We start from the raw sequence: 23,997 nt of genomic DNA, 5'->3' as shown, positions 1-23,997 counted from the left end.
CGCACACTGCTTTGCTTTACCTATTAAACTGCCTTTGCCTCAGCCCATGAGTCTCTGCACTTTCACCCTCCCGAGTCTCTCCCCACCCCGCTGGGAGGGAGGGAGCGAGCGGCTGCGGGGGCCTGGCTGCCTACCGAGATTAAACCACAAAGCTGACTAATCGTTTTCATTTGATATTCTAAGTCTGGCTTCCCTAGATGTAAAAAGAGCACTTGTTGGAGAGATGACAAGGCTCACATCCATCTCCAGAGTCTTACCGTATTGCTCGTCCAAATGAAGAGAAGAGCGGCCACAGTGGAATATCAGCTGGTTTTCGAGAGGCCCAGTAATAAGAGGCAAAGGCACCAGCAAGGGTACACTGACCCAGTGCAATTGCAAAGTTCACCAGCCAGAGAAAGACAAAAGCATTGGCCAACTGGAAGATGAAGATGTACTTATGGTACAGGCTTTCTCCTCCATAAAAAGCAAAAGTACACTGAGCACCCGGACATACTTTAGTCACATTGGTTGTGTTAAAAGTCTGTATAGAAAGAAAAACAGTCAACACAATGGTAAGCAGTCAATTCTGTGCAGTCTCTGAAGTTTAGTAGCTTAATACAAGTAACATAACTCTGCTGATGTTTCATTAGCTCACCCAACACCGCACTCCAATACTATGTAACCTGTTTACATATTTAAGGATTCATATTAGTATCTTATACAGGTGCTCAACTTTATAAACGATGCAGTTAGTAAACAGGGCTGTTCACTGCATGCCTGAAACCTACATAAATGGAATTTAATTACAGAAATCTACTTTTAAGACACATAAAAGCTTCAGTTTCATTAAAGAAAATCTGTTCACATTAAAAAAAAAATAATTATTTCAAAACCAGAGGACAAATCTACAGTTTAGGTAAATCCCCACAGCCAAACTGAAATCAGCAGAGCTGTGCCATTTTACACAAGTTGTGGACGTGGTTGTAACTTTCCTTACCTATCTCAGAGTATTAAAACAGGTGTAGTCTTAAAATTGAATTATTTTTCCCTATTTCTATTGTTCATTTCATGTATTTGCTCCGTTTTGGCATGAAATAAAACTAGTCAATTTCTAATTCCTTTCTTTTTTAGTGTTCAGACATCATCAGCAGGGTGGGGAATTGTTTGGCACATACATAACCAGAGCAGTACACTGAAATTTAAACACCTGAAAATAACTCTGATGTAACATTTAATAAGTATTTCCAGTTTTCAAAACATTCTGAAAATTCAACCCCACAGTCAAGTAAAAACATTTGACTGAAGACAAATATTTTTTGAGCTTCATAAAGGTTATTTCTATGCCAAAAGAAGCTAAGCTTCTGCTTCAAAACATGGCTGATCCTTGGGAAACTTTGAAGCACAGGTTTCAAAGTCTTCCATTGCTTTTTGAGGACCACAAAAACAGAATTTTCATGAATTCAAGAACAACTTTCCAAATAAACCTGTATTTCTGTGTCTTTCTTTCTCACTCTGTAAATTATTAGGTTAATATTTACCTATTTAACAGGATAGTTTAGCTCAAAAATCAGTTTATATCTGTAAATTGCTTTGAACAAAGAAGTGTTACCTGAACACTAAGTACTATTTTCAGATTGAACATGAGGAATTGTTACTTAAAATACGCACATTTTCACCTAGCATTGCATTTAACAGTGATTAAGAAATGCAATTAACATAGCTCTCACTATAGGTTAAGTATCTGTTACACTTACCTCTGGATCACAAGTCAGGTTTGCATACTTGCAGAGTGTTTGATTAGCCATTACTTTATACACAGGTTCTCCTGATGTAGCCAGAAAACTGAACGAAATATTTTAAGGCGGAATGATAGAACTGTAAGCTTTCAGCAGCTTAGGATACTGCACTGGGTAACCACTAGCTCTAAAGAACTTGAGCAGGCAACAGGAAAACTGCTTTTGCTATGCAGAGATGTATACAAAGTGTTGATAGACGAGACCAAATACCATTGTTACTTAGAGAACTAAGGCAAACTCCATCCTGGAGCTGTAATAACCCCTAACCAGAATGGGCAAGCGGAATAACCTTGAAAGTTGATTCAGTCACCCCTGCACATCTGCCTTTGACAGGGCAGATTATGCAGTAGTTCTTTGACAGTTTGTGTATTAGTGGAAGTAGACACAGACCATAAAGATAAATTAGCATTGTCCTGAACAGCAATAACTGGCCCCCCTTGCATGTGAACAAAATATTAGTTTTCAATAAGCGATTTCCCCATTTCTGATACTTTACCAACCCTTGCTGTTCTGGGAACAGATGGTGGCTGCTGTTATGCAATTTAGAGAAGACTCGGTGCACTGCATGTTCTCTTACTCCTTGCCTATACTTTTCTGAACAAAACACACCTGGAGCCCGCCCCTAGCTAAGAGACCACTAACATCAGGCCTATAGAGCATGCAGCACACTAAAGGCCATATTCACTCTTTGCTGAGAGCCCTTTTTTACCCCTTAAAGTCAACCTTATGTAGTACACAAGGCCTTGATGATCCCTCTGATTTGGCATGAATTTTAGTCCAATTCTTCTTAATGAAATTAAATTCACTGTCCTATTTGTACATCACATGCAAACGGGCAGTGAGAAAGAGTGCATCAGTGCAGCAAATGCACTCTTAACGTTAGTTTGGTTAAGGTGAAATAGCAGAGAATTTATCTAGTCTTTCAGACCAGAAGACTGTTCCTCCAGAGGTACACAGACAGAAGGATACACAGCTGTCACAGCCCAGTAAGAAATACAAATTGCAATGAGTATAAAGGTGACGATTGGGTAGAACAACGTAGACATTATGTAGCCAATAGCCCTATGAAAGAAACAAAACATACCGGTAAGCTACAACAATTTAAGAAACAAGCTTTTTATCAATCCTCTTCTAGTATCATCCTTTTTACACTGAGCTACTTGTTGATAGTGGTAGCATCAACTCTGGGTGAACTGCCCGCAGCAATCTCAGAGGTGAACACCTCCGGCTGGGTATCTCATGGGATGTGATTTCAGAGAGCATGTGTTTTGTTCACTGAAGCTTACAGGTTGGTTCTCTATATACTCCTGTCACCAACCTCTTACTGTTACTCTACATTTTCCTTCCAGTGATGATGTAAGTTTATTACAAGCCTTTTTGTCTCTTAAGACTATTTCCTGCACTATTTCTCCCATGACTTGTGGCACTTGTGACGCTATTTGTTTTACAGAAGGCAGTTTCCAGAATGTAAAAGGAGACAAATTTACTCAGTTCCTGCTGCTAAACTAGTAAATGTTGGGCAGAATGCAAGGGAACTGTCAAGTGCAATCAAGAGGTTAAGGGCATCAATTCCTGCCTGAGTCAAGAGATGTAAAAGTCCATTAAGAGTCACACAAGAGGACACAGCCTCAGGCTGAGAAAGAATCACTACCTATTAGCAGTGTTCAGCAGTTGATGGCAGGGCTCTTAGTTATCACTAAGATAATGGACAGTCTCAGCTCAGTCCAACAAACTGAGTAACAACTGTTGATTGTTTCTAACTATGAATTTCAAGTCAATTATTAGCATTATAATTGTAGTATTTTTGAAAGAGTAGTTAAAAGGTATTAAAACATGTAATTTGATTTCCAGTCATTAGCAGCTTCTTTTTCATCTTCCTGAATACAGGGTAGGTCTGTTAGATTCACAGTAATTACATACAGTGTTCCACCTCATGTATTATGCATGAGAGTAAAAATATCGCCCCCAAGTGACCATTTCATGCTGCTGAAAATGTTATTACTTGCCAGCAGGAAGTTTATGAACTTCTTGAAACCCTTCTACTTGCCAAGGTTGTGAACAAAAGGGTTGCAGAATGTTAGAAGTGTTCCTGGATTTTAATGAACAGGAATTAAAGAGTATAATTTAGTGCTGCCAAAAATAATCACTATGCTCGAACTGCACAGTAGCGTAAGACAGGAAACAGGTACCTGGCTGAATGCAGAACTTCAGAATTTCTTAATCCCATTACAAAACTCCCCAAAACCCCAAATCCACAATGTCAATGGAGAAAACTACAAGCAAGTGCACATAGATAAACTCAGAGCTAACCCTATGTGCTCTAACAACGGAGTTCTACTTCCAAGGCCTATGAGACCTTAGCCTACTTGCAATGAAATCCAAGGGTCTGACATTTTAAGTCAATTTCTCCTTTTTTATATTCCCATTTTTTTAAAAAAAGAAGTAAGTGTTGGCACTGTATAAACCAGGAACCACCATGAACAAAGTCTATGCAGATTTCAGGAAACACAAAATGAAGAGGTGTCCTAGACCTTCAACTCTCATTATCGTGCTCTGCTTTCTTCTTTACTCAGAGCTGAAAATGGAAGTCTCCTTTTCTCTCTGCAGATTTATGCATGTCTACTCAAAGGTTTGATTTGAGCCAGAAGAATCCAGTCTCTCCTAAACAAAAGCTATAGCCAAAATAACACCAATCCTCTAACCACTACTATGTCACGCTGGAGACAATCCAACGACAGAGCAAAGTTGTCAGCCCCGGCTCCTGTTAACAGTATACTACACGTAGCATCTCTGCTAGTACACTTTCTTGCACTGAGGATATGTGGTACCACTAATAGCATATGTACTCTTAAGGCAGGCAGCTGAGAGGCAAGAAATGTCTTACTGCTAAAGAAAAAGCTTTTATAAGCACAACCTCATTAACAGAGAATTGGCATTCCTTATACTACCTATTTGGCTCAACAAATCCAGTGCTGTACTCTAACCCTCAAATTTCTGCCCTTGGTAATGCAAGATGAAGTTCAAGAAGAGTGTATTCTAGAGATCATTTAATAAAATTCAAAATATATTAAAATCAGACAAACATACCTACTACCTTCCTTCAACAGCGCAATAGCAATCCGGATCCGATTCCTTAGGAAGATCAGCATCAGTATGATTATGACCTCAACAACACAAAGTATTATCACTGTAAAAAAAACCAAACAAAAAAGTTTGATTTATCAAAAATTCAATGAGTACGCTGCCTCTATAAATCATTTCCCCCCTTGTATTTTAAACTGCTGTTCATGAATTCTCTGCTAGAGCAGTTGTCTCTTCCTCTCACTGCACCTGCCAATCTTCAGTCCCATTTCACAGTTCCAGTGTAGGGAAATTCTACATGCAGAGAGTTAGTCAGAATGTGTAGGACCCTGACATTAGCACTTAAAATTTTAGAAGAAACTTTCACCAAGAGTGCACTTTTCTGATATATATTATTCTAACATTAGATGTACTTGAATCAACAGTTTAGTTTGAGTATTAACGTGGCATGAGCTCCTTTCACCTTGTCTGAGTAAGAAAATAACAAGAGTCTAAGATAGGACAGTTTTGGACAAATTATTTTCACCTTCCGGTTGTGCTGCTGGAATCATACAAACTTGCCTGAGGTTAGAGAGCTGAGAGCACCATGACCTAGAACATTTCCTCTCTTTAGTTATGAGCAGCGTTTGAATCACAACCCAGATCTGGTTTAAAGAGTCTGCTTCTGTCTGATTTCCATTTGTGTCGGTTCAAAACCTACTTCTGCAGTAGAAAGTAAAAAAATTCTCTGGACTTCATCTAGAGAAGACAAGAGTCTTTAATGCCTGAAGCATATCTCCCCTGACTCTGAGACATATCCGTTAAATCTAGGTGCTTCAGATAGGTAAATAACATTTAAACCTGCCCAGCAGTTGTGCATGGTTGCACACAGCAGGAACTGTCTCCTCCAGCTGAAACCAAGAAGTTTTGTGGAAGGAGAAGAAAATAGAAGTGATAGTATCGCAAAGCCTTGGATTGTCTGGAGGTTTGCAAAGGGACTCGGGAATTGGCTTCATGTCCCACAGCTTAGACATAGTCTCAGAATCCAGACCCAGACAGTCACAGATGATGTTAAACTGCAGTCCCGAGTATTATCAGTACCCCCAGCCATCAGAACTGGTGGTGGCAGTGACCACCGTGGTGCTCAGAGCCAGACTTTTTTCAGAACAAAGTTTTTGTTACACACAATTCAGCACCTATTTTTGATATGGTTCCCCATGAAGGAATACAGAATCAGGTTTCTTTAAAGTTGGTCTCATACTAGTTCAGCTCTGTTAAGTTAATGTAGCTTGTCCCAAACCATTGTGAAAAAGGAAAGTAGTGTCAGTACACGGTGAATGTACTAGGCCGGTGAATGTACTAGGCCTAAGAGGACCTACATTTTCTTCAAGGATATTTAACTGCTTTGCTGGGTGACTTTGGAAAAATAATTTAATTCCTGAGTACCTTAATTTACTTGTCTGAAAGTGACACTGACCCTTGGATAAACTATATATTGGCTGCTAAGAATCCAGCAGGGGAAGAGCTTGGAGAGTTAGAAGGAAAAGTGTAGTAAAGTTGTAATGTTCTCTAGAGGTAGCATACTAAAGAACTCTGCCTCAACAATATATAAAAGATATCTCACAAGCTCAATGATCCAACATAGAGTTAAATAAAGACACAAAGCAGAGGAAGGAGATTTAAACACTAAACTGCTGCTCTATTAATTTAGCTGCCAACAGGGAGAGGCAGTGTTTTAGGTTATGTCCCATTCATCATCAGTTACTGTCTGTGTGCCTTCTAACAGAGCAGAAACAGCAGTGCAAGCAATATTTAACAGGTATTTGTTCTCTCTTCTACCACTCCTTCTCTGGGGAGGGATGTGTATACTACAGGTTGTCATATTTCAGTAGAATTTTGTTTTAAAGACACCGCCCTTGTAAGAGAAGGCAGTGAAACACTTCTGAAAATAAAGGTGATGAAATCTGTGATGATTCATTCCATGCTCTTAGATCAGTCCCCAAGAAAATTCAGTGGCCTGAATGTAAACAGCTCTACAAAGATGTGTAGAGTTATTAATCTCATTCCTGGGGTCCTCAAAAAGGAGGAATAAACAAACTAGAAGAGAAAAGCGCCCCTCCTAACGTAACTTCATCAGGACTAACTAACAGTTATTGCCTTCTGCTTCACTATTATGAAGACTGAACACGCAGTAAGTGGAACGATGTTAACACAAGCATTTTCACTCTCATCACTACCGCAATTGCATTATCTCCCCTTACAAATATACTAGTCTTCTTGCAAAAAAAGTAGATTTTTGCACAATACAAAGAAAGAGAATTCTGCTTACTTCTCTGAGTGACATATGTAGAGGAGGAGATTTAACAAGGCAGCAACTGTAGCAAGACAGTGATTGATCCTCCTGAGTATCCATTAACAGATAGCAAGTGTAAAGGGCACTTACTAAATGCTAACCATGTTTGCCTCAATTGCAGGTACACTCTGAAGTCTGTCTGGAATCCAATATCGTAAACAGTAAGGTCAGATCCAGGTATTCCTTTAAGATGATCATACTCCCAGTAACAATGCCAGATGCCTTTTAAAAAACAATTAATATAAAATGAGTGTTTCTGAAGAGTGCAAAGACAAGTTTTTTAAAAAATCTTTATGAGCCAAGTGTTTTGTCCTCAGCACGCCAGGTAAACAAAACCCAAAAATGCATCACTGTGAGACTAGTCATGACTAGTCACTTGAGTAACTAGACATCACATATATAGAAAAGAAGTATCAGTACAAGTGAAAACAGACTAAGCATACTGTAAGTAGATAATTCAGGTTACTGTATCTGGTGCTAAGTATCAGCACAGTTTGATTCTTACTAAATTTCACTGCCATTTAAGCCCTTCTCAAGTAACTGTCTAAAACTAGGCATTAATTCTCCCAGTCATACCATTTAATTGATGTAATTACTGATTTTCTTTGCCCAAACTTAATCAATAAGAAAAAACAGCCTCAGAAGCCAGAAGGTAACACCTACCATAACCGATAATTCCAATCACACCAAAGATGAAAATCCAGAAGAGAACCCCAGCTGTGAACCTCAGTAACACAAGGAAGAGCAGACTCACAATCATTGCAACGAACAGCCCACTAGAAAGACAGAAAACAGAAACACAGGGAAAACAAATGTGAGAATCTTCACTTTCTTGCATGCCTGTTACTCCAAACAAGGGTCACTTCATCGCAAATAAGAGAATGATTTGTAAAAATGTATTTCAAAATCTTCCTTATGAAATACATCCTCATGGCTATTATCTGCTATTAGAAACAAATAGCTTATATATGATGATCTCACAAGGCAGAGCCAGAAATTTTTGCATACACTAGGTTCCCAGGTTAGCTGGATGGGACTAGTACAATGCCTTTTTGGCCACTTACACCAGCTGAACAAATCACTGCCTTTTTCAGGCCATGGTCTAGTTCGCAGTGCAGAAAGTTTAACTGGAGGGATACTTATGTGTGGGGAGATTACTCTTTTCTGTCCTCCATTAAAAATCCCTACCTGCAAAGAAACAATGTTAGTAAAGTAACATTGTAGGAGCTTTCCTAGAAAAAAAAAAAGAATTAAATTTAGGAGGAAAAACAGAGACTCTTTCTACCCATTAGAAGAGGAAATGCTCAGGGCACTGTGATGCACAAAAGAAACTATTAAGAGCTATCAGTGGGGCCCCCTAGGAAACGCACCTACAGTGTCTTCTCTTGATCAAGTCTGTGGTAAAGAAATACCTGTTTTCAGTTTCACTCCCAGAAAGCAAGTAAGAAAGGAAAAAATGACTGCAAAAGACCTTTTTACACATTGAGGCCTTCTAATGTGATTAATAATCCCATCCAACATCCAGCTCAGATGCTTCACAGAACACTTCATCTCTCAGAATTTTTTGTAGCTATTACATCAGAATTTTGTAATAGTACGGACTCAGAAAAATTTAAAACCTCTTCTTGCCTGTGTTCAGTAACTTCTGAATGCTCCCATCTTATTTAGCCAGTTACCAAAGACAAAAATGGGTTAGCCTGATCATAAACAATCAAACCCAGATGTTTTGGGCAAACTAAGCCAGACAGGCAGAGGGACAAGAAAAACATCATCGATTTATTTAGTTAAACCTTTGTAAGCTGCTTTTAACTCCCAGCCCTTTAAAGGCCTCCTAGCATGAGGTATTTTCCCTTTCTGAATGACTTGTTTGAATTCAGATTGTATTCCTCAAAACAAATTGTAGTTTTGGAGCTCATGACTTGAAAGCAGTAAGTTACCTTTATCTAATGTTATCTTTAGCTATACATGTGTCATTGTAACACCAAAACGGAGTACATGGTAACAACTGTCCTCAATAGATCAGTTCCCTTAAAACTGAGGCTTGAAAGCAGCAATTCTTTTGGGGTACGCTAAAAAACCTAGAGCAATTTCATATTTAGTTTTTAATCTAGCCTCCTTTCACTATCAGGTCTTCACTGTCATCACCCAGACTCTGGCATTTAAATACATTTGTCCAGAAATCGTTTGATATATGCTACCATTTAGTGAAAAGTGTGAAGAAAATCCTATCCAACTACTTAAAAAGTAGCAACAATTCCTTACAAGAATACTGTATTTGAAATGTGGAAACTGGCTTCAGTATTTAGAACTTCTGTTAAAAAATGGTCAACTCTCTCCAGCCTCTGTTCAGTGATATCTCCTTGGAAAGAAACTGCACCATAACCCTGGTTTCAATAATAGACCTAGAAAGGACCAAGCTTGCTGAATAAGAGCCGGTTTCTTGCTACTCACTGTTGTGAGCACAGTATCAGACTATGAGAAAGCTGTCCTCCCATCCGTGGAAACACCTTTAAAAGCTGACAACTTCTGTTTCTGGACTGACTAATTCTCCCTATTGTTTATTATCTAAAGTTTATGTATTTATTCTTGTGGATTTGCATTCAGGCTTGAATAATGTATGCTTAATATGTGAATGTTACAGGCTCTCACCTGGCAAAGAACACTGCTCCTGTTTAAACCGATCAACACCCTGGTCCATCAAAAACAGTACTAATGGGCTAAGAATGTACATATACTTATGTATTTGCTTCAGCAAAACAACTGCTACTTTGTTTCAGTGTTGCATTTTTACCGATTGGTGATTAGGGAGTATTTATTGCAAGACAGAGTTAACACTGTTCAATACTTTTTGGTTTTGATGTTGCTTTGCCTGCTGCATTGGATTTACAGATTTGATTTATGGATTACAATGGATTTTTAACTATATATGGCTAGTATGAATTTATAAACTATGTATTTTATATATATACAAATGACACTTAGCAACTGCAATTGGTTTGAAAGTCTCTTAATTTTTCAGTTTTGGAATTATCATGCAGATGGGTCCTGCAACAGAAGACAGCATCTCCTGTTTTTCTGCTTGGTACGATACTAAAAAGCTCCTCCAGATCAACTGACACTTTATGTATGTATGCTGTGCTATCCTTACGCCACTACAGAACCGTAACAATGTTATTACCATGTGTTGAAAAGAAATTTCAGTTGCTCCTTGAGTTAAAAGTCAGACTGGTAACAAACACACACAGGATCATTTTTTAATTCCCTGCACACTCCAAAATGAGTCCAAAAAAATTAAAAAAAACCCAAGAAAATCTTACATTAAAATCCAATACCAAGAAATGGCATAGTCTTCAAAAATTTTCATTCCAAATGATCTTGCATCCAGGACATTATTGATGCCGCTAAGAAAAGACAAACCAAAGAAAAGGTTGCTTTAAGTAGAAAAGCAGAATGTATTTAAACAACAAATAGTCTCAGTGAAAGAATTTGAAATATCTTTGCTAGTGATAAGAGTATATTGCTGTCCTCCAGGTCCAGTTCTGCAACGAAGCCAAATCAATCACAGTTACACCAAAGAAAAAAAACCTGTGTAAAAATGGTTATACAGCTCCTGAAAAAGCTTTATTAAAAAAGCTTTATAAGCACTAACTATCACCAGGTATAATTGCTTATTATGTCACAAGAGAAGTACATACTATTAAGATCTAAGAGCTGAAGAGTTGTGACTCCAGAACTGCTAACAGCAGAGAAGCAGAAAACAGCTCAATGAAGCAGAAGGTTGACTTTATGGCCCTGTCTTCCTATCCTGCAAAGTGCTTGCCCACATGAATGTTTTCGTAAGAAGAAATGAAGGATCTTCTTATCGAAGAACAGACAATGTAGTTGTAGAAGCCAGAAAAAGTGAACTTAATTAGGTGCAGATATTATCAGTGTTGGTAAGACGCTAAAATGTGGTAGCTTTGGATTGAGAGGTAAGGAAAAGTACCCCTGGGCTCCTGACAGGCTGAGGACTGACGGTAGCTGGAAAAGTGAGGCTATTGCAGCAGTTTTCTCTCATCCTGGTTGATGCCCAGGATTGGAGATGCTTGCTGTTCATCTGCAAGGGAGGTGTTGTCATGCATCAGACCCCAGTACATTGCTTTTTGATCTTTAGACATGTACTAAAAACAGGAGCACTGTGATGAGGTGAGATGCCCAAAGTACTATGACACTCCACATTAGTGGAAGGGCCATCATAGGAAGGAATAGCCAAGGCCATTACCGGGTGGCCTGAGTCCGGCAGCACAAGGATTTAATTTTGAACCTCCTTTAGCTTTCTTTAATATGAATTTTCTCTACAAAAAACAACGAGAATGATTTAAAAACTGGCAGTCAGTCTGAGACAATCAGACTACAACTTTTGCTCCTTGCTCATTTCTGCATACCTCAGTGCTGGTATTTCTGCATACCTCAGTGCTGGTATCTCCCTTACTGGACCCTTGTAAGTGCTCAGGCACAGAGAGATCATTTACTAGCAAGTCTTGCCTGGGTACCCTCAGCCTTTTGCTACAACAGATTCTGATTATTTTTTTGATTCCTAAATTATTTCATGATCTTGAAATCCACCAAACAAGCACTTAAGAAAGCTAAGACCTACTTTGCAGCTTCCCTGAGATCAGTTACATTTCTTGTTTTCCCTCTTCCATCTTTGAACGTAGTCTGATTTGCCACAGTTAGCACACCATTCTTCGTGGAGAAGTCTGGGAAGCATCTCTTAAGAACTATTTAAAATATCAAAAAAAAGTATGCATGTTACATTTCACAACAAGCTCCACCTCTATCACCCACCTTTAGTGAAATATTAAAATCATTTCAGATCCACAGTCAATTTTGTCTTTCAACTGCTTACCTAACAATATGCTAACTTTGACAAATTTTGGAAGTGCCATTATATTCAAGATTATGATTTTTATGGTCTGGGGCTTTTTGTCCAAGCTACAGGCATGGTGGAATCCTAGCTTGCAACTGGAGATTCCAGGTGCTACCGAGTAACAACAGTAGTATCTGTAGCAGTTTAAGAACTCATAATAAATGCAGAAGTTACTCTCTATCAGTATTGCAGCAGCTTACAAAAACTGCAGCTTCTCAAATATGTCATTTCATTGTAATAATCAAACCAGCCCCGAGGGACAGACTCAACATGACTGGTCACGAATGGTATTAGCACGCAAAACAATACATAACAGCAAGTGTCAGTTCCTCATGTGTCAGACGAGCTCCAGTACCAGCCACTATCACTAGATATACTTGGAGAGGAGCAATGGAGAAAAGACTATTGGTTAGACAGAGGGAGGAGGAGATTACAAAAGAGAGAGACAAGGAGAGATGTTTACATACTTATTTATGTTGCCCTGCTCTTTGCTGCAAAAAGTCCTGGTTTTCATTCCAAAGGGAAGACCAGGTTAGTCCTCCTACACAGCTGTACTTTATATAACAATTCTGTGCTCTCCTTAGCAGGTTCTAATCAATTCCAATGTTCAATATTCAGTCTAGAATATCTACCCCACCAATTACTCTGAGGAAATAATTAACATGTTTATTTTCCTCCAACTGTAATCTTGGTCCCTTGCTGCAGTTTAAAATAAGATTCTTTGTAAACTGTTTTCTGTCTCGGGTCAGTACATGAGTTTTCATATAAATCGCTGATTTTTTTTTAAATTTAATCTGTATTTTCTCTTTTTGATAACCTCTTCCTGATTTACATGATGTCTATTTTAAAGCATTGGCTCTGAGACCTGTGGTTATCTACTCAGAAACACCTGCTGACCACTGTGACAAAAAAATTTTTTGGCCCCTTAACTCCTCTGTATGCCCTGCACAGCCAGCACTGCAACGGAGAAGTGAGCTGTCTCATAACTGGGCTCAAGTATCATCTGAACTTAAACAGCTGGCCATATGATCCTTCCTACGTTTGTGGCATTTTCTTGACGCCAATGGGTTGCTTGATCACATTTTTTGGAAGGTATAATTTGAGCTGTAAAGCTTTTGTTATCAGTGATGATTCAAAAGCAAGAAAAAGCTCAGCTTGACCTGATCACACACTAAATGTTCATGGATGGTAGTTAGACAAAATAGTAATAAATCTTTATACTTTCAAACTGATTAAAATTGAATGGACATCACTGTCAAATAACAGACAGCATTTAGTGACCTTGCCACAAAGCACTTTTCAGACTGGAGTTGTGCTTTAATGTGAATGTTTATAATCTGCTAAGATGTGTGTAAGAAGTAGAACCACTCACAAGGCCTGCTTGGAATGATCATCGAAGGACAATCTTCATCACGTAGGACTTGAGCAACAGACTAAAAAGGGGAAAAACAGGAACGCTGAATACATAGTAGAATAACTACGTGTTTCTCGTTTCTCACCCAGTCTGAGAAAATGCCCCAAACTGGGCTTTGTAGCTTCCTCCCCAAACTTGACTGGTGGAGCTGCAAGGTACATTCATGGTGTAAGTAAGAATCCAAATTGTCATTGTGATTTGGGAAAAGACTATTTTTTCTTTTTCTAGTGACAAAAACCAAAAGACCTGTTCACTTCAGATCAGCATCTAAGCCAGAAGTGACTAGGCAATTGTTCCTTGGCCTCCCCTTTGCCTTTTCTCTTAGAGTGAGAATTTGACACAATAAATATAGCTGAATTGCAAGGTGTTTTAAAGATGGGAGAACACAGTACATTTAAGTGCAAAATCAGTTCCATGAAGGACAGATTAGTTTTTCTAGCTAAAATTACTAAGTAGCTATAGATGACTCAGGAGCCCCAAGAACTGCTTTCAGATATTCGGCTATACTGCTGTAGAGCACCTCAGTACTAAAGGATACTGCTTGCCACAGTACTGCAACCACATGGGTAGCTGCAGATACTCTTTGAAGCAAACAGTAATCATCTAAGGACTGGGGGATTTGGTGTGCATACAAGATCTTCAACCCTGATTAAATCACTGGCAAACCATCTATATGGGACAGCTCCTTATATAGTGAAATCAGAGTAATTCCAAGCTTTGATGTAGCTCAGTAAAACCATGGATATTACATATTGCTTGAAGAAAAAACGTATTTCATTCCCTACTGACACATACACACCTTGCGAGGATTGTTAAAACCAGGTTTGCAGAACTGCTTGAAGTAATTCCACTGATCTGGTTTATATCTGTAGGAAGCTTGAACATCAATGTAGGTTGCAAACCTGTCTGGGCACTTTGAGACACAAAGCTGCAAGAAAAAGAAAAAAAAAAAAAAAAAAGAGTGAAGATACACTGGGGGTAGGGAAGGATAAGGAAAGTCAGTGCAATTAAAAAGCAAGAAAAAGGCCACCTATAAAAGTGCACTGGTTTATGGAATTGCCTTCAGTAATATTTACTGCAACATTTAGAAAGGGACATAGGTTTTCCTTTTGACTCCCTAGATCAGGGGTCCTCAAACTACCCATGGGCCAGATACGGCCCCTCAGCGTCCTCAATCCGGCCCCCCGTATTTACAGAACCCCCCGCCGGGGGCTGGGGGGGGAAACCAAGCAGTCACAGATGACCTCCTGCCACTTCATCCGTGCACCGGCCCCCTGTTTAAAAAGTTTGAGGACCCCTGCTCTAGATGAATACTTCTAAAATTCTTTGATAGAACACACTTTCAAAGTCCCTCCTTGTATCTGGCATATCAAGCCATTCTCTGTTTCCTCTTAGGTTCTACATATCCTGGCAGATAAGCAGAGCTTTCAGTCTGTTGAAAAAAAAAAAACACTTTTTTTTTTTTTTTTTTGGAACACCAGGAAAAAATCTGTCAGGTCCCCCTCTACTTCCATCAGCAGCAGTGTATATGAGCATGATGCAGTAGCTACTTCCACAGGATACATGTAACTTCTTTCTGTTACATTTATAAGGAGAGCTTTATTTAAAAAAAAAAAAAAAAAGTATCATGCAGCTAAAATTGTTCCGTATTTCTACACAGCCTCTTCAGTCAAATAGACCTCCACAGAGATAGTTCAAGTCAAGTTAGGTGTAGATCACTCAAAGGTGACTTTTTAGTACTGGTTAATGATGAATCTCCCCTAGTTACAAAGCAAGAGGGCTGCACGTGCCAGGAATGAAACTCATGCCACTCAAGGTACAGCCATTAAAAGCTAGATTTATGTGAGAAATCAAATGAGGACTGGGGTTTGATAAATGCATCCACTTGGAAGTTAAGATTTGGATTTATGTAATGGAGAAGCAGCTGCCCCAATACACAGACTGTGAAGGCTCTGCTGGCCACTGGAATCATGCAAGTGTACATCCATTCTGACTCCTCAGCATTCCCGAACACTATGAGGTAGTGAAGTCCATCTTTTTAGCAAGTTTCAGCCTTTCCTAGAAGGCTGTTCTCTGTTTCCAAAGCTGTGCTACCCAAACACCCTTTGCAAAGCTCTGCTATCCCAGGGAGACATCATGCACAGAACCGCATTTTACCTCAAGGGCATTTCACCATATACGATCCACCTAAAGGAATCTGCAAAAAGATCTTGTACTAATCCTTAGAACAGGGCAGATGCTCCAAGAGGGTCTTTCTACAGTACTACATCCTACGGACTACCCAATGGCCAAAAAACAAAACCCAAGAGTTTTTCCTTGCTGGGACAACAATTGCCTAACAAGTGTACACTTTACTATAACCTCAGTTTCCCATCTATGGAACAGGCACTGAAATGTGCTGTCTGTGGAACCCACAGTCTTACTCAAGAGCTAAAGCTCTTCCTGTGCTGGTTCTTGGGTTTTTCTCTTCTGTCGTTTGATAGGAACGGGACAGGAATGAAAGACCTTGCCTGTGGTTCAAAAGAGGAATTATCAAACAAACGTTTCTTCAACATTTGCACAAAAGACCAGAGAATTCACCATCTGCAGCACCAAACAGCACTGACAAACATTCTCTGTTTTGGAGATATCGTATGTTTTAAAATAAACAGAACAACTACTCTGCTCCACCAAACTCTCCTTCAACAAGTATTTCACCTTACTTGATTCATGACCACTGCCAACTTGACCACAGCACCAGCCAAATCCCACACAATGACCTCAGTGTTTCTGAACAGGCTGAATTGTTCCAGCAACAGAGTCTAAAGACTGCAGGGCAACAGTGTCAGTGTCTGCATGTGGACAGATGGGCGTTTCTGAAGCAGATTTGCTGCTGATACAGAAAGTTTCCATTCTGACAGCAACTGGTCAGCGTTAAGAGGGTTCTTGTTCTTCCTGGCTGGAGATTTCCATCTCTTCAGCTGTGTCAAATAGTCCATACAGTCACACTAACTGACAGGCCAGAAACATCTATCAAGAATAGGGATCAGGAGTAAGGGCAGGCAGGAATGGGAAACATTTTAAAATAGTCAAATAAATAGACAATTAACATTTGTAATCAGTAAACTGGTTACCAGATAACAACCCTCATCCAAATTAATACTGGACTTCACTGAATGTTTACCGAGATGGCTGAGACCATACGCTGCCACCTGCAGTTTAATTACACAGTACTATTACTTTGGCAGCAAAGTTGCATCACAGCAGCCTTGCACCTAATTCCTCTGACCTACCCTATGCCATAAGTTGTCACATAAGATGAGCTGACATAACTGGTGGTGCAGTTGTTCATCATCCAGGTCAGTAAAATGGTCTCATGTAAAGAAACATCAGGAGCATAATTCTAACCCTCAGTGACTGTGTTTATTTCACAGCCTCACAAGAAGCCGCAGCATGGCTAATGAAGTACAAATCGTGGCATAAGGCCAGAACAAGCTTTCAAAATCTTCACTTTTGAAAGTGCCATAGGCCCTAACCACACCCAGATACTCCTGTCACTGGGGACAGGCACATTTTCTTGAACATAACTAGTTCAGAAAACCCTGGACATCAATCAAAATTATTTTCTACACACACTGATTACTACTGGATAGCTGCCTGTGACGAAATCATAAGCTGCAAATTGCTGTATTTAACTAAACAGACTTTTTTTTGTCAACTCTTATCCAAAATACACAACCTTGCACACTTCTATTTATTCTTGCTGACCATCACATGCCTCAGAGACTGTGTGCAACACACCATCTATAAAACAATAAAACAATCATATTCTATTCTGAAGGATACGAACATCAATTTTTAAATCCAAACAAACGTATGTCTAGTTCTTAAGCACCATGACTAAGAGGCAGGGAAAGTATTTTATCTCTGTATTTCACTCACCTGTGTTGTAGGGCACTGTAGGTTTATTAACACTATGGGGCTGGCACATTTCAGAATGTTAAAGTAAAACAAAACGGTCTTGTTCCTATGGAAGTGGATATAAGATAATTGATGTTATAAATGTGGTTGCTTGTTATAGCATACATTTGTATTTAATTTCTATTACTGTGAATGGCCACATTGCAAACACAAGACAAAAAACCAAACCCCAAGCAGAACCTGAACGTTCCATGCCAAGACATTTCTGAAACCACAAGTATTTGTTCTAAAGAATGCAAGTTTTGAAAAGTTTTTTCTACAGCAAGATTTTAAGCTGAAACAACCCTAGGCACTGTTACAGCTATCTGTAGTCCTGGCTCTGAGAAGTGAGGTCTGTAAAATACCTCTGCAAAAACACTGTGGTCCCTTTGCTTACAATGAACACACTGTGAACGTACTGCATGCACAATCACTATCAGCAAATGCTACACTGTAAAAGCTGCCTATTTTTTGTTGATCAGAAGGTGGCACCAAAATCAATCAAAAGCTTTTTACGGTTGGAAATCGAAAGCAGCTGGCCGGGAAACAGAATCATAATAGCACCTGCTAGTAATGCTGATAAACATCCTTTGATATAAATAAGGGACAGTCTGATGGGTTTGCACCCCAGAATCCACACACTTGGTGGCTTCTGGAACTTTGGGACTGTGAGGTAGCTCTCATCTCAGTTTGCATTTGTTGAAAACACATTATTCCACGATCTCCGGATGTAAATACCTGGGTTTTGAAGACAGCAAAATATGCTGTTAATCTTTCCTATGTCAGAAAATTATCAGACCGCTCTCGTGAAGGTGGTATGGCAGTAGTCCTGCCCTTTTCACACCAGACTAGTCAGCGAGCCATGCCAGGACTATACAGTGTCCCCAGAAGCAATACTGATGCATATGCCCCGCTATGGTCTATGAGGTGCAAGAGAAGGCAGGGACTGGCATTTGAGCTACGGCTGACCCCACTGTGGCAACGCAGCACAGAGGGAGCTCTGCCTTGGGGGCATGTTAACAATGAAGCATGCTTGGGCTAACAAGGCTGCCCCTCTTCTACCTCTGGACTTGGCACAAGTCCTGCTCCCACATCTTTCCACTGTATCCCCCAGTCCAGGATGTACGCTCAGATCTTCCACCAGCACATGGTTCCCACCAGTTGCTGAATATGGCTGTGCCTTCAAAGCTGTTACATAGCATTAATGCACATTCAAGCTCCCTTTAAAACGGGGATTCGCTCAACTGCCTGACATTTTATGAGGTTAAATGGTTTTCACTGAGCTATGTTCTACTATGCACTGTTTAACAAACCATGCATCCTGGCAAAACCAATTCACTATCGTTAGTTATTACTCCTTCAAAGTAACAGAATAAGATTTTGGACTGAAATGTCATCATTCTTCAATAGTTTCTTGACAGTATTTATAATCTGTGAGCTGCTTAAAATTAAATTAATTGAATCTTTTTTTTTTTCTTATGTCTTAGCCCACTTGCTGATATTGACAGCAAAAAAGAAAGTCCAAACACATACATAAGAAAACAGCCACGGAAAGCCTGGTTTGTATTTTTTATAATGAAATGGTATTGTATTCCATGGCTACTCTGCTCTGTAGAAGGCAAAACAAGCTTAAAGATTACATGGAGATTAATGGATGGATTACACGGAGACACAAAGAGGCCTAAGAGAGACTCACATGACAACACACAGTAGAATTAACATGACTGCATGGAATTCATTGGAGTTTAAATGGGTTTTAACATGGGCTGTGAGTGTTGGCTTGGTTTGTAGCTACTCTTTTCTATTCCTCAGTGAGACTGCTGGGAATGCTTGTTCCAAGCAAAAGATTCAAGACGCAGAGACCATGATCACTTTCCCAGGAAAGTCTCAGAATAAGCCCTTGGGGACTTTGGACCTGGGTTATGCCTTTCACACTGCTTACTTTCAGGGCATCTGAAAAATCTGGCAACGGTATCAACGAAGTCCTGACAGCACATTCCACACCTCCACTTTTAAAGGGACTTGTTCAGAGGGTCCTCCCAGGCCACTGCCATAAACACTCCTGCTTTTTTAGCAGGTTGTATTATGTGTCTTTTGGCTTATATTTTTATAAGAAACTCCTCAATGTAGCAAATAAATGCCAAAATGCAGTCTCAGAAGCTGTATTACTCTCCAGCAATCATATATATGGAGGGACATTTGTGAATACTGGAAATCACACTGTAAGAAATAACTCAAGGGAAGGCTTGAGTAACAAAGATAAAGAGGGGGTGGGGGTAGATAGTAAGAATTAGAGGGAAGCATCTGGCTACATCCTCCACAGTGCACGGACGCTCTACGTCTGAGACTCCCAAGCCCATTTGTCCACTACTTCCTACAGACCAGAAGGAGGATAAGGACAAAATGGGGGGTGGGGGGGGTGGGTGGAGCAGAAAGCAGAAGCAGGGAAGAGGTGCAGTGAGGGGAACATGCACAACACTATGACTTTTTGTCCTAGTTTTTCTCCTTCAGGAAGCTGGACTCAACAAGTGCTGTGAAGAACCTTAGCCAGGGGGTGGAACAGGTCTTACACTATCCAGCCTGTTTCCTCCATAAAAAATTTGAGAGGACATAAAGTCCTAGCTCTACCTCTGTTCCACTCCCTGTCTCCTGCTCCTCCCCTTCTGAACTATCCCTTGGACAGTGGATTCAGATTGTTTCCCAGAAAACTAAATGGGAAAAGAAATAAGCAGCAAAGAGCTGTTATCAAACCGTAGCTTCTGTGTTGCTTCCTGCATAGCATTCAGCTTCTTGACAGTGAGAAGGGCATAAAGGGTGACTTTTTAAAAGGGAGAAGGTGAGGGGAAAAATCAAATATTCTTTTGAATTCTAGTTCATAAAGCTGTTTCTCTGCTTTCAGGGAAAACATTGACGTGACATCTTTCTTTCCTGAGCAGCTATTTTCATGTGTAAGTATTCTGTTGATATAAACTAATTAACTCTCACAATTTGAAATATAAACCCCCCTGGGAAACAGAGACGAGTATATAGAGCCATTTGGCTGATAGCCCCAGGGAAGGTATGGTTACATCTGCCTGTCTCCCAGATGACTCAGTCTGCTCTCTACCAGCAATGGATAAGCACCAGAAAAAAACAAGAGCTTTTCCTTATGATCTTTTTTGTGACTTGGCGCATGCTGAGAAAAACTAAGAACCAGGTTACAATGCTTTAGAACTACTCTTATCCCAAGGTGGACAGACAAATTACGCAATACGTTATTAACTATCCAAACTGTGCCAGTTAGAAGCTGTGCCAGCTAGTCACTTTCCATGCAATTAGTGATGCAATCTTTAAGTTATATTGATACTTTACCAAAATTATTCTCTGAATGATGAAAACAACTTAATTGTAGTAATAATTTGGGTCTAGATTTGCACCGAGCAACTAATCTATTTCTGAACTTTACTTGGAATAAATACAGTAAGAGTGTCACTGTCTCTTCAACTTCCCACAAGAATCCCCACCAGACAGAGAGATTTGAAAACTCACATCTTATTCACAGTGCATGAGTAATAAAGGTATGCAAGTGGATTTAGTACTCACTCATTGAGGGTGTCTTTCTGACCACAAAACTGTCCATAGCTGTCAGTTGGATAAATTACTTTCCTGGGGTCGCCGTGCACCCAAGCTGCAAATATACACAGTTCTTTTAGCATTTTAGTCAAGGGTACACAGTTAATAGTTGAACTGCCCTAGTATGAAAATGTATCACCTCTAATGTACCATTTTAATCTTTGTTGATTACCACTGAATAGTATTGATTTGTAGATCTCCTAACGAAAAACTAAAATATAAACCAAACAAAACTGAACTAAGATACGGATGAATCAGTAAGAAAGCAAACCAGTTCACTTTTTGCCTCAGGGCATATATATCTAGGTTGTATCCACAATATGATGTAGCGGACATAAAAGTAACAGTTATTAAAAGCGGAAAGAAGAGGAGGTAACTATGTAGACAAATTTAAGCCTTCACGGACAACTACAAGGGCATTGAAATTACTGGGATTACCTGGGTGTGTGACAGAAAGGCACAGGGTGTGCCTGAATCCAAATGGACTCCGTTTCCACTAAGAATGGAGACAAACTCTTTACTTTGTAAATGGAGACATTTCCTGATCTCTCACTTGGCAATTGCCCCAATTTTCAGTTACTAGGCCTGCACCTGGCAACCTATGTATTATTTGCCAGCGTGAACCCCAGTACTGAATGGGAAGAGAGGTTTATGCTGAACTTTTCTTCACTTCAAAGCAGGATTTCTTCTCCAAGCCATTTTCACCTGCACCATTATTTCCCTTTAAGGATCAAGTACGCACCAGCTATCACTCTAGGTATTGCTATTTCTACGCTGTACTGTGCAGACCTGACTAAGCCTCCTTCATGACTAGCCAATGACTAGCCTTTGAACTATTCTGACTACTAACTGCTTCTTTGACCCTAGATAATGGAAATTTCGTTTATTTTTAATATCGCCTGAAAGTAAGATACAATACCAGAATATCACTACCCTGACACCCTAAAATCAGGTTGCTAGAGAACTGTTAGAAAAGAACATTTAACTTCTCTCAAACACTTCCCTATACTTGTATTATGTAGGGAAGATTACAGGTATTGAAAAGATTTTAGACCCAACCTTCCTCCTCTTGCATGATATACTGAATGCTGGGAGCCCACTTTGCATACACTTTGGGCTTTGATCTATGCAAACCACCTTGAGCTTGCTTCTCTGCAATTATCCCATTTTCTCTCAACTCTGTGACATTATATTTAGTCATCTGGGAAACTGTCATTTTCCTCAAGGTCACTTTGGTAAGAATAGCAGTGCTTAACAATAACGGTATGTGCAGTAGAGACCGAACCTATGTAAGATCTCAGAGCAGCAGACTGTAAATCTGTTGAAATGTTCGGGACAGATGCACGACATATCTTCAATGACTTGCAAATAGTTAGAGAATCTGTAATGCTGCCTTTCACCTGGAATGGCTTTAGACTACCAAAATGAATCTGCTGGCTCTTTTTAACCTATATTAGTTTTTCTGTGTTTTGGAGTTTTTAAATTAACCTGCTGCTTGGTACCAATTTCTGAACATTCAGATTAACTGCATTTCAGATTAATTGTGGTGTGCTGATGCTCAGAGAAAGCTAAAGAGCTTCACCAGTGTCAAAACCCATTTACTTTTTCATTTCTTAGCCCCTACTTACCTATTTCAGTAGCATTATTTACAGGAACATTTAGGAGGCATCAGCTCTCTCTTAGCAATTCCTATGGCTGGTTGACGAGTCATACGTGTACATGGCATTAGAAAGCAGAAAGCTGTCTGGTGACTGCAATGAGGCTGCACGTTATGCCATGTACACTTTCTTCCACCATGACTCTGACAAGCGGGAGTTTTTTCTGCTACTTTAGTATGATCTCACTTGCCACACAAGTGAAAGCCTGGTCCCAAATAAATCAGCTGCCTATACAGACCTGAAAGACCTGACTTGTATGTTAGATGACTCTAACACATCAGTGTTTTCCCAGCCCCAAATTAGTTTTTCTAAATTACTTTAGCACATTATTAAAGGGACTAATTTTTCACATTTGGCTGTATTTTTTCTTTAACACCAGCAAAACAGGAAGCAGTAGAGATAACCCCCACCATGCCAGATTCAAAGTACAGACGAGAATTTAGTAGCTAGACTTGTATCTGCTTCATATAGATAATTTGGAAGGAGTTGCTACTGCCAACAATATCCCTTTCCTAAGTAGCATATTAAACCTGGAATTGCTTTTCACTCCTCAGACAAACTTGGGAGAAAGGAGATAAGCACTGCAACATAATGTTGGTTGGGGTTTTTTTTGCCATCTCAGTCTTATTAGGGCTCTTTCCTTAAGGAGGGCCCATGTGACCCAGGCTTACTTCCTTCAGCCTGTTTGGGTGGACTAACAGAGCAAACAAGAATAAAACCCAGCTCCATCAAATGGGCAGAGCAGTGTATTCTCCTCACATTCTTCTTAGTTCTAACACAAAGTCTGCTGAAATATTTCAAAAGGCTCCCATGGTTTCACTGGGTTTGTATCAATCCTTGGCCTCAAATTTAATCATTCATCTTCTGCAGTGTGTTTCTCGATTATTTAGTAGAAATTAGCAGAATATAAACAATGGACCACACTGCTCATTTCTGAACAAAATTTCTGTTCAGATTGTACCTGTTTTGCCATTATCAAATTGCCTAAGACTACTCCTGCTTGGCAATAGTTGTCCTGTGCGCCTAAGGCTTCAGTCATATTTTTAATAAAACAGTATTAATAAGAAGCTGCTTTTAAAAAAATAGATTTAGCACACTTTGTGAAATTCTATCACTGAGATCAGCTGTTGGGTGGATGGAGGAACGTGCCTCACAGCTAAATTCCACAGTGAAACAAAAATAATTTGGTCTGATTTACAGCATACACATTTAGCATTTAACTAACTCTGCAGCAGAAAGAGAAGGGAAATGACCAACAGAAGAGAAAATACTCAGCT

At 39.6% G+C, this 23,997-nt stretch overlaps 1 protein-coding gene across 3 annotated transcripts in view; it reads right to left on the bottom strand.

Moving 5' to 3' along the window:
* Positions 1–23,997, bottom strand: part of SLC44A5 (solute carrier family 44 member 5) — a 94,329-nt gene that overhangs the window by 11,658 nt on the left and 58,674 nt on the right. For all 3 annotated transcript variants that reach the window (XM_056356231.1, XM_056356229.1, XM_056356230.1), the window contains exons 4-15: positions 21,033–21,117; positions 17,433–17,517; positions 14,311–14,439; positions 13,470–13,530; positions 11,825–11,948; positions 10,506–10,589; positions 7,852–7,964; positions 7,279–7,410; positions 4,863–4,962; positions 2,745–2,837; positions 1,734–1,821; positions 258–520 (exon numbers count right to left, since the gene is read on the bottom strand). In XM_056356231.1, coding sequence (XP_056212206.1) covers positions 258–520; positions 1,734–1,821; positions 2,745–2,837; positions 4,863–4,962; positions 7,279–7,410; positions 7,852–7,964; positions 10,506–10,589; positions 11,825–11,948; positions 13,470–13,530; positions 14,311–14,439; positions 17,433–17,517; positions 21,033–21,117 — 1,357 coding nt within the window. The remainder of the gene's footprint in view (positions 1–257; positions 521–1,733; positions 1,822–2,744; positions 2,838–4,862; positions 4,963–7,278; positions 7,411–7,851; positions 7,965–10,505; positions 10,590–11,824; positions 11,949–13,469; positions 13,531–14,310; positions 14,440–17,432; positions 17,518–21,032; positions 21,118–23,997) is intronic.

The sequence above is a fragment of the Falco biarmicus genome, chromosome 11, assembly GCF_023638135.1.
Source record: "Falco biarmicus isolate bFalBia1 chromosome 11, bFalBia1.pri, whole genome shotgun sequence".
Taxonomy (NCBI): Eukaryota; Metazoa; Chordata; class Aves; order Falconiformes; family Falconidae; genus Falco; species Falco biarmicus.
The sequence above is the reverse complement of the archived record's forward strand: the minus strand, read 5'-3'. Positions and strand labels throughout refer to the sequence as shown.